This window comes from Pteropus medius, unplaced genomic scaffold (assembly GCF_902729225.1).
Source record: "Pteropus medius unplaced genomic scaffold, Ma_sr-lr_union100, whole genome shotgun sequence".
Lineage (NCBI taxonomy): Eukaryota > Metazoa > Chordata > Mammalia > Chiroptera > Pteropodidae > Pteropus > Pteropus medius.
In genome coordinates this window covers 8,123,150-8,134,002 of record NW_024350319.1, presented here as the reverse complement: position 1 = coordinate 8,134,002, position 10,853 = coordinate 8,123,150, and the positions used below count along the sequence as shown (strand labels likewise).

The 10,853-nt window shown below is 35.1% G+C and overlaps 1 protein-coding gene across 1 annotated transcript in view; it reads right to left on the bottom strand.

Moving 5' to 3' along the window:
• Positions 1 to 10,853, bottom strand: part of TNNI3K (TNNI3 interacting kinase) — a 258,487-nt gene that overhangs the window by 69,317 nt on the left and 178,317 nt on the right. Inside the window, exon 21 of the mRNA XM_039838597.1 lies at positions 4,733 to 4,842. Within this exon, the coding sequence (XP_039694531.1) occupies positions 4,733 to 4,842 (110 nt within the window). The remainder of the gene's footprint in view (positions 1 to 4,732; positions 4,843 to 10,853) is intronic.

The window sequence follows — 10,853 nt, the reverse complement described above, 5'->3', positions numbered from 1 at the left end:
GAACAAAGGGAATTTTAACAAGCTTTATAGCCAATTGTTATTAACTTAAGATTTTGAAAACTAAATAGTCCATTAGCATTTAAGCTTTCAAGGTCTGATTTCTTGAGGTTAGCATGACACTATTGTTTGTGCCAGTACTCCTTGTGCACAGAAATTAAATGTGCTTATAAATATTAGACTTAAAAGTAATAGCAGAATCAGCATCCCTCATTCAATATCACACTTATTTGAAAGATAGAGGTATACTCAAACATTTTATTATTAATATCCCAGTAAACTGTGGAAACCTACCTTCATGGTATGGAATAATATTTCTCATTTCCTAGAGGGAAAAAGGTTGCAAAGGCAACTAACTTCCTTTCTCCCATCTCTATATCTTCCTAGGTCTCTGTATCTATATATCTACATTTGGCAGTATTATAAAGCTTTAAAAGACTATTCGAACAATGTAAATATTGCTTATAGGCCCCACACATCTGTTTTCTTTCTTATTCAAAATTGCCAGCAAATGATGTAACTTTCTTATTTTGAAAGTCCCTAATCTTATTACCTTTCTTCTTTCCCTTCTCTTCCTGGATTCAAATTTTTCATGCTTTTAACTTCAACTCCTCTCCCCTCTATTTTTGTTCAGCTTCTCTGCTGAGCTTAACTCCTATGCCATCTGTCTGCCTGCCCGGATCCCACCTCATTTTCTTAAGCACCTTTCAAGTGAGAGGAGCATCTATGCCAGCTTCTTGCTCAATAATTTTATTCTAATTGACAGCTCCCTCAGGTTTACAGACCAGGTTACTTTTTTTTCCGGGTAGCTATCCTTCTTTTTCCTTTTTTACTTTTTTAAAAGTGCCTTCACTATACTGCAGAGCTCTTAGTTTTGTTCTCCTCTCACTGTCAACAATATCCCTGCTATATCTAAAGGCCTAACGATTAGTAGTAGTACTCTGGTCACTAACCACCTTTCAGACTGAGTCAGGGATGACAGTTCTCTTGGACTCTTTTTTTCTCTTCCATTTCCTGAATCCAGTCTTTCACCTGCTTAATCATGTTATGTTTCCTGTGAAGTAGTTCTCAGGTTTACTCCTGCTTCTGAATCCCCATGGTAACCATTGTAGCCTTTGTGTTGTAATCAACTGAATTACTACAATAGCATCCTAGCTGGATGCTCTGACTTCAGTGTGGTTTTTTTGGTTTTTTTGTTTTTTTTTGCTTCTGTTTCAGACCATTGAGGTCTCTGTCTTCATTGGGCACAAATTACCTGGGGTGCTTGTTAAAATGCAAAGTCCCAGGCTCCGTCCCAGAGATTTTGATTTAGTAGATTTAGAATAGGGTCGCAGAACCTTTGTTTTAACAAACATTCCAGGGTAATCTGGAGCATGTAATATACAGCCCACACATTAAGAAACAATGCTTAGCTATTCCAATGCACACTAGGAGATAATTCAGTGCCTGCTTCACTAAGGGAATTACATACAATTCTTCAAGTGAATAAATCCTTCAGACCAAACTCAGATAAATTCCACCCCCTCCCCCCAAATTACTTTTATCATACCTCTTCAATGCTTTAGAGACAAAAATACAATTGCCTATAATTTCATGTCCCAATTCCCTATTCTGGTTTCCGAGGCTTTTCAAAATCTGATCCCATCTATCAGGACATTCTCTTACCTCTCACTGTTCTTCAATAAGCATTTCCCATCTCTAATAGGCTGGTATTCTCATTGTCCTTTTTTATCTTTATGGGTCTTGGTTCTGTTTTACATTTTGGGGTCCTGACTTAGAAGACACACATAGGAAACAATAATGTGCTTAAAATTCAAAGAGTGAGGCAAAAAAAAAGACAAAAGAAAAAAAAATGAGTAATGAAATTGACAATCTAGAAAGTAACAACCAGGACAGCATGATGTTCCCTGCCTTAAAGCTGAACTTGTTTCAAATGATGCCTGGTACAGAGATTTAACCACTCAATGGCTACAATGTTCCAATAACTAAATCTCTCATGTTGTATATTCTCACAACAAATGTGCATATGTTCTCTTTGCTTAGACTCTCTCTCATCAACCCCTTCATTCAGCAAATTCCTGTTTATGTTTATGATCTCAGCTCACATGTCATTTCTTCAGTGAAGACTTTCCTGTCCTATACTAGCTCTTGTGTCTCTCATTGGCTAGTATTCCTTTAGTATGCATTGTGATCTAACCTTGTTTTCCTTCATCTTAGCTTGTAACTATAAAACCACTAATGTGTTCATCCAGTTAATCTCCATTTGACCAGTTGACCTTAAACTCCATTGAGAGCATAACTACATCGAACCCCAGCATCTATCCCTGGGGCTGTGTGTGTGTGTATGGGTATGTATTACATATATGTGTGTGTGCGTGCACATATATATATATATATATATATGTATGTGTGTGTATATATATATGTATGTATACATATATATATATGTGTGTGTATATATATATATACACACACGTTAGAGACTCAATAAACAACTAGAAAGAATTAAAACTAGTCCATTGTTTCCTCACTAATCAGCATATTAACACGGTAAAGACCTTACTGGGTCATGTAATGACGACTCAGGCATGTCACATGGAGAAGCTGCTCAAATTCACAGCGCTGAGCTGGATGCTACAACCAAGCCAAGGCCACCTGAATGACAAGCCCGGATTTTGCCAGTCAGAGAGACTTTGCTTTCCTACTATGCCTTCTCCTCATTCTCTTCCCTTAACCTCATCCCCAGAGCCCAAACCTGTGCTGATAGTCTTCAATGCTTAGCAATAAAACTTTTCCACTAAACATGTGATTTTGGCCTGTGTGTGTGTGTGTGTGTGTGTGTGTGTGTGTGTGTGTATTTTTCCTAAATCTTAAATGTACACTTCTTTGGCTCTATTCTGGTTCTCTTTCTCATTTCCAAACCTGTTACTGATGGCATCCATTCTACTCCCCACTCTCCCCCTGCCCCTGCCAAAATGCTTTTAGAAGCTGCCAATGACTTGCTTTTATCTCCATATTGAAACTTCCACATGTCCCTTAAATATAATCATGAAGAGTCAGTTAATAAAAGCAAAAAGGATTTCCTTGATTGTTACTTTATGTTACACTTTGGAATAGCTCACATCCCATAGAGAGAAGGAAATTCTGGATTAAGTGCTTGACACATTTATTCCTAGAAAATATACCTGAGGTTCATATTGAAAGACAAGGAAAGCTTACTCTAAACTATTTCAAGTCATGGAATTTTTAAGACAATTTTTTCTGGAAATTGAAATCCAAGTGAGGTGATTGGAGGCAATAATAAGCAATAATGATATACATTCATTTACTCAACAAATATTTTTGTGCATCTACTAGGTATGGTTCTAGGTGCTGGGGTTATAATAGCAAACAAAATAAAATGAATAAACAAAATTCCCTGCTTTTACGGAGCTACGTTCTGGTAGTGGGAGAAGATTCTGCACAAATAAATACACATTCTTTCAGATTAAATAATCAGGAGTAGCGGTTTTTCTGAGATACTCAATCATGTCTCATGATACTGTTCATTTCTGTGTACACTTGTGGGACTGGGTAATGACTTGGCATGGGTTTTGCCTTTAGAAAAAGAATGGGAAAGTTGCTTTCTCCTTGCAAACATCTGGATTGGAGCTTATTCCATTTCTCCTTTGGTGAGATACTTTCTGAGATAACAACAGACTTATTTTATGTTCTCCCTTGTTGAAGAGAGATAAAGTACTTGGGAAGGATCGGAAACTAGGATATACAAGAAAAAAGACATTAAGAACTAGGATGGTTTGTACTGAACAAATAAGGGCTACTAGGCCTTTATGTACAAGGACTTCCAGTGGGAAGAATGTGAAATAATTCTCTCCACTCAGAGCAGAAGAATCAATGTGAGCTGACGTCAAAACACAAGGATTTCAATAGAAGACAAAACATACTGGCAGGAGGATTCTTAGACCCCATACTAAACTGCTCTATCAGAAGAGAAGTTGTGGAATCTCCTCCTCTGTCAATCTCTGAGAACAAAGTAGACATCAAGCTGTCTGGTACAAATAAGAAGAATCTTTTCCTGCAGACAGATGGTCTGGGGTTTCATTCCGGGATTATATGACTGCTCCCTCTACTCTCTGGGATCTGCGATATTTAAACCTTTTTTTTTTTTTTTTTACTGTTTATGTACTGTACTTTACTTATTCTTTACATAACATCGATCTCTCCATTTGGACTTTAAATCTATACCCTTAACCACTTTATCACACAGACACTCAGAGAGTTAGAGAAGAGCTGGGACCAGATCTCCTGCCTCCTGCTTGAGCCGGTGCCACCAAAAATGACTTGTCATGGGGCCTTTGCCTGAAGGCCGGCCTCACGGTGAAAAGCCTGCACAAATCCATCTTGCACGAAACTTCTTCCTTCAAAAATGACTAAGTGGGGCTCAAGCGTAGTTAATAAAATTGCAGCTGAGATGAGACTGTGAGTCATCTGTCATACCCTAGTCTCTCTTTTACTAATCAGTTGTGAGAAACATTTCAAAATCAGAGAGCGGCAGCAAAGAAGTATGAGATACTTAGACTTCTTGAGGCAATTAGAGACTAAAGAGCAGAAGGCAAATCAGTCTTCCCGCCTTGGCAGTCTTAAAATACACACTGAAAGTAGACTTTGGTGTTACACTATTTGTGACAGATTTTGACCATAACACATTTTCTAAGAGGAAATAAAAATTACTCACTTCAGGACATGCGTTCCACCCTCGCATCAGCAGAGATGATATGGGCTTGGGAACAGAATAGCCAATGGGAGGTCTGATGTGGTGGTAAGCCATGTCTGCTGCAGCAGCCGCTGTAAACCAAATGGTCATGTCAGTTTTGAAATTCACATATTTATTTCAAGAAACATATGAACAGGCAACAAAAATCAGCAAGAATCAATCTGTGCTCTATCAGGAGAAATTCAAAGAGAACTCTATGCTATTTTTTTTAAGTTTAAACAAAACATTGGATAATTTAATACTGTAAGTTTATCTTTATAAATTCATTCATTTGGTTGTTCATTCAACAAATAGTGAGCAGAGGGAATTTGTACAGAACTAAGGAACACACAAAGGAACAAACGGATAGCAAGTAATTTAGTGCGTGTGTCTGAAGTTACGGTATGTATATGATGTTATAGGAATTAAAGACTGAAAGACAGATTGGACCAGACCGTACAATATTATACATCTCAAGTTAACACTATTCATAGTGAGACAAGGGGTGCCATTGCCCTTTGCACTTTGAATCACTTGGGGAATACAGATTATTTTTTAAGCTTAAATCCACTACTGGTTACGAGAATGTTGAGATTTTAATTTTTAATATTTATAAAGTGGTTATTATTTGCTAAACTCTGTTAGAAACTTCAAATCCATCATTTTAGCTAATAGCACTCATTGATTGAACTCCCTAATGCTGCCTGCCTGCTCAGATTTCTGAATATTGCTCATCTCAAACTCCCCGTTACTATGTTATGATTCTTGGGACCTCACTGTAGATTACTGATTGCTGATTATGTTCTACAACCAGTGATTTCTATACTCTTTTGGAAACCAAGCTTATAGTTACTTTTATTGAATACATTTTGTATCAGGCATCATGGTATTTACACATATAAACTCTTTCGATTCCCCTAACATCTATGCAAGGTAGGTATGTGTTTTACTGATATGTGTTGTGTGTGTATGTAATTAGTTTTTAATTCATAAAAAAATTAAATATGACGAGTAGTAGGTGTAGCCTCTTGTTCTAGATTCCATGTTCTCTTCAGTCACTTCCCATTGAAGATACTTTGTGAACAACACATGAAGTTTTTTATTCCTTAGAAAAATTGCTCTGTATCAGAGAGAAGATAAAGTTCCAAGACATTGCCACTTCCTGTCATCTAGATTGTGATGTCATAAGCATCTGTCTCTATCTTAATGACTTTTGAAGTATTCTCTCAACCACTACCTCTCCTCCACCAATGTTTACTCCAATTAAATTCTGTTTATAGATCTGATCTAGGGAAATTATATGCGTTATAACTTAACATTTTGCTTTATGGATCAGTCAGAATTACTACTTAATTTTGCCAAATGTTAAATTTATACTTAGTCTTTGTAGAATTTTATAAAATTAAGAGAACTAGAAAGAATAAAATCTTCAGAGAAAACACTTGTTAAAATATTTTGAGTATTTTGTACATAATATTTATATCATTGAGCTCATGTCTAATATACAATTATGTAATACTTTTTCCCCTAAAGTAAATATAAGCACTTCCCATGTTATTAAAACTCCACTTTAGCATATTTTAATGATTCGGCATTTACTGTGATTTACTTAATCATTCTTCAATTTTAGGTTGTTCAAATTTGGGTGTAAACACTTCAAAGAATGTCTTTTTCAATGTGACTTTCTTGATTTCATAGATTATTTATTTATGATATTTTGAGAGGTGAAATTAGTATATCAAAGGAAATAACTACTTTTAAGACTTTTAATACATACTGATAAATTGTTTTCCTGAATAGCTGTACTAATTTATACTTTCATTAGCAAGTGTATAAGAGCGTTTTTATTACACTTGCACCAGAATTAGTTTATCTGACTTTATAAAAGATTTTGCTAATATGAGAGGTAAATATATCAGCTCATTTGTTGTTTAAATTTTGTTCTTTGATAAGTAGTGAGGCTTAGTATTTTCCCAAACATTTATTAATTATTTGTCTTTAAAATCTTAACTTCATTTCTTTTGCCTGCTTAGCATTTTAATATTTCCTTGCAACAGCTGTTCTAATTGTACTATGGTTTCAGGTAGAGAGCAGAGTTAGGAATTTCATTTCCTCCTTTGTCTTCAATGCCCTTCATAGAATGTTTTCCCTGTCACATTTGCCAACAATTTCTAGCCACTATCAGGTAGAGCTATGGTTGCTAACCCTAAGAAAACAAAGAAACAAAAGACTGATCAAAATATATTTAGCAAACTTAACACTGACTTATAAAATGTGTCTTTTGTGTTACAAAAAACTAGGCATGTTAGGTTCCTATCATTGGCTACTCTTGACTATTTTTGATTCTGTTTGGAATGCGGTAAATAAGTAAGCAATCTGATGCTTAATGACCCTTGATCTAACTCTACTTTTTCACCTTATGACCATTTGGATTTTGTTGAGCTGAAGCACCTATAAGAACATAAACCAGTGTAGTGAACATATTTAAACTAATTATACATATCCTAATGCGTAGGGAGGGACTATTCATAAAGTGAGTTAAACAGATGCAGGTGTAAAACATCTCCTCTGAAACTCCTTTGGACTCTGATATCAAGTATATAAAGTCACTTGTTTGCTTCTTGGTACTATGTCTGGAAAATCGGTTTAAGATGAAAGATATTTAATTCTTCATTATTCAACGTAGACTCTGTAAGGCCTTGGTATTTCCTTCTCCCTTTTGCTTCACAACTCTTGGCAGTGATACTACTCATTAGCACCTCCACCAGAACATGGGGGTCATGGAATTGAAATCCGTCACCTTTGAAATTACCCTGTGAGTCTAGCCTAAGTGGCCATTGCTAGATAAAATATGTTAAATTATTTATGTAAATGTTAGTTTCTACTTTCAAAAAGAAAATTTTGCTTTTAAAAGAGAATAAGGCTAAATTTAAAAAATATCAACAACTACTTATTGAGCACTTATTCTTTCTCCAGCACTATCCTGAAATAATTATCGATAGTTTAGTAAAGCTTATAATCTAGAGTATGGCTCATCAATAGAACTTTTTGCAATGATGAAAATATTCTTCTGTGCTTTTCAATATGGTAGCATATAGCTATTAGGCACTTAAAATGTGTTTAGTGTGACAGAGAAACTGAAATTTTATTTTATTTCAATTAATATAAATCTAAATTTAAATAGCCATGTGTGTCTAGTGGCCTCTATACTGGACAGCACAATTCTAGAACACAGTTGTCTCCCACTCCCATTATCCTGAATGAGAGTTGAATTAGACAGAATTTTGTGAGTCAGCTTCAAGGGTATAATAACCCTTATGTTGATTTGTGGATTCAAGTTCTTCATTGTTTATCAAAACTTTATCAAGAAAAGAAAAGCTATGAATGGAGATTATCAGTGTTGTGTTCTAAAGAGGTCAGTGAACAACAGAACAGTCATTCAGTATAACATGTGATAACCTTAACTCATTTATTCATGGGACAAAATATATTGAACATTCTACATGAATGATAATAGGCTAAGAAAAAAATGAGTTCTGCTTTTCAATAAAATTTGGTAAATGAATACATAATTATGAAAGACATGAATTACTGGATTTTTCACTGTTTTTATGGTTCAATTGATAAATGTGATTTCTTTTTCCTGGAATCTTCTTCCCTACCCTCTTTTCTGGCATTACATCTACTATCATTTAAGTCACAGCTTAGATGAACGCTGTCTGGGTGTCCATCCTCGGTCCTTCCACAGCACCCTGTACTACAATAACATACATTGTTTTATACTTAAGTATCTATTTACTAGCTTGCCTCAGCAAATAGATCAAAAGTTCTTTGAGGTCAGGGATTGTGTCTTTTCACCACTGTACTTCCTGTGCTTAGCACAGTGACTGGCAATCAGTAGGCATTCAATAGATATGCACTGAATGAATCAATAAATGAGATAGTTCAAAATATCATCCTGGAAAAAAAAAACATGATCATGCTATATAGGTTTCAGTGAACAGTATTTGTACAAACAAGTGAAGGTGATGGATTAATGCCAATTAATATCTTGCTTATTATTAAGTTTTTAGGACAGAGAATAATTCTTGGTCATCAAGAAACACTGTAGAATGAATATAATGTTTAGTTTAATATCAAATTATACCATAATTAGGTCAATTATAGAAATCTGGTGGCAATTTGATATAGAATACTATATTTTGTTCAAAACTTTGGGGTGGGCCTTCAACAAACTGCAGAAGTATTACTATTAAGAAATGCCCTTAACAAGGAAATCTGAAGGCCTAATTTCCAGTCTGGCTTTGCTTTTTAACTCTCTTAGAGATCCTAATTAAGCCGATTTGCCTCTGTGAGTATCAGTTTCTCTCAATTTAAACATGAAGCAGTGAGGACATAGTGTAATGGTGACAAGAATGGGCTTTGAGAACAAGGAGCCATGCATTTAAGTCTTGACTATAGCTCTTATTAGCATGTGACATTGAGCATCTATCTTATTCTAATCCAAATCACAGGGTATTATTAAAATTAAAAGAGTAGGTAGATTATCTGGTACATTGTTGGTTCTCAATAAGTGTTAGCTGTTGTTATTGCTATACTTATTATCTACATATCTAAGGGTCTTTCTGATTCTTTTAGTGTGAATCTAGAAGATATCAAAAACATTGTTGTATATTTTCTGTTCTGTCTAGACCAGAAATATTAGTTCTTTCTGAGGTTTTCTTATGAATACCAAGTAAAACATTGCATTGAATTACTGCAAATAACAAAGCTACAAACCATTTCATCTGTCACCAACCCCAGCTCACAATGTAATACGGCCATTGTGGACAGGATGAGTATACAGCTCTTCATGATGAACTTAATTAGTTATGCATTGATTATGGATGAATTGATACTAGATTCTGAATTCCTAAAGTAACCTATCGCTTACTTTCTTATGTTTTATAAAAGTAAATCAAGGCATTCATATAAAAAGAGAGCAAAGTATAATTGTTTGTAAGTTTCGACTACGATAAAATTTCCAGATTTTTTTTTCCCAATTGTGTATGTGTATTCTAAAAAACACAGTTGATTCTACTTCATTGTTTTTAATGGGCAGGGCTGTGGTAAAACAAAGCAAATGAATTCTACCATTTAAGCAAGAGCTAAGACACATTCTTTGTTAAACTGACACTTTTCAATGATGTATCACCAGAGCATATAGCATCTGAGAGAGACCATGAGATTGCAATCTTGAGATTGTACTAAGAATGGCTTAATTTTTTAAACCACATCCCATTCTCATTACAGACTGTCAGAAGAATAGATTAATTTGCACCATTGTCTGTTCTCATTGCAATCTTTGTCAGTGTAATGAAGTATCGGAATGTTAATATCAGCTATATTCATAGAAATATCACCATCCATTGGACCGATTTGATCTTTTCGGCGATCTGTGTAGTGATTGCTTGGCTCTAGTCTTCTCAGTGAAAAACTGATAAAGATTAGCATAGCACACATAAGATTTCAGAACTTTACTCACTCTTATTTTCTTATCTCTTGCCAAAACACAGTCCACATCATCAATGTGCTTAAGCCCTTTGAGGTTATGATATGTTGAATATTTTAGGATCCTAATCATTTATGGAGGAGTACACAATCATCTAATATTTAAGCAAGAGTAGCTACAAATATGAGGCCTATGACATAACTGTGTCTCCAAATGTACTTCTATTCGTATTTTTAAAAACCATATGTAAAACCAAAAAAGGTCTGTAAGCTATATTTGGCTCCTGGACTGCAGTTTACAACTCTGAGTTAAGTCTCAATATGGAGTCTCACCAAAAACTGGCTAGAATCAATTGGCAAATGTTCAAAATTTGCTACCATATCCTAGACCTAGAGCCTGGCATTAAGGAATCCCAGGGCACAGCGTTGAGTTTCCTTGTGAACCAGCTGGCACCACACAGGAAAACAAGAGGCTCTCTTCTGTGGCTCCAAACTATCATCTGAAAGTGATCTACAAAATTGGATACCTGGGTGTAAGGAAATGGGATTGGTTAAAATACATATTGATGGATTAATTCATCCCAAATTTCTTCTTTAGTTTTTCATCATATAT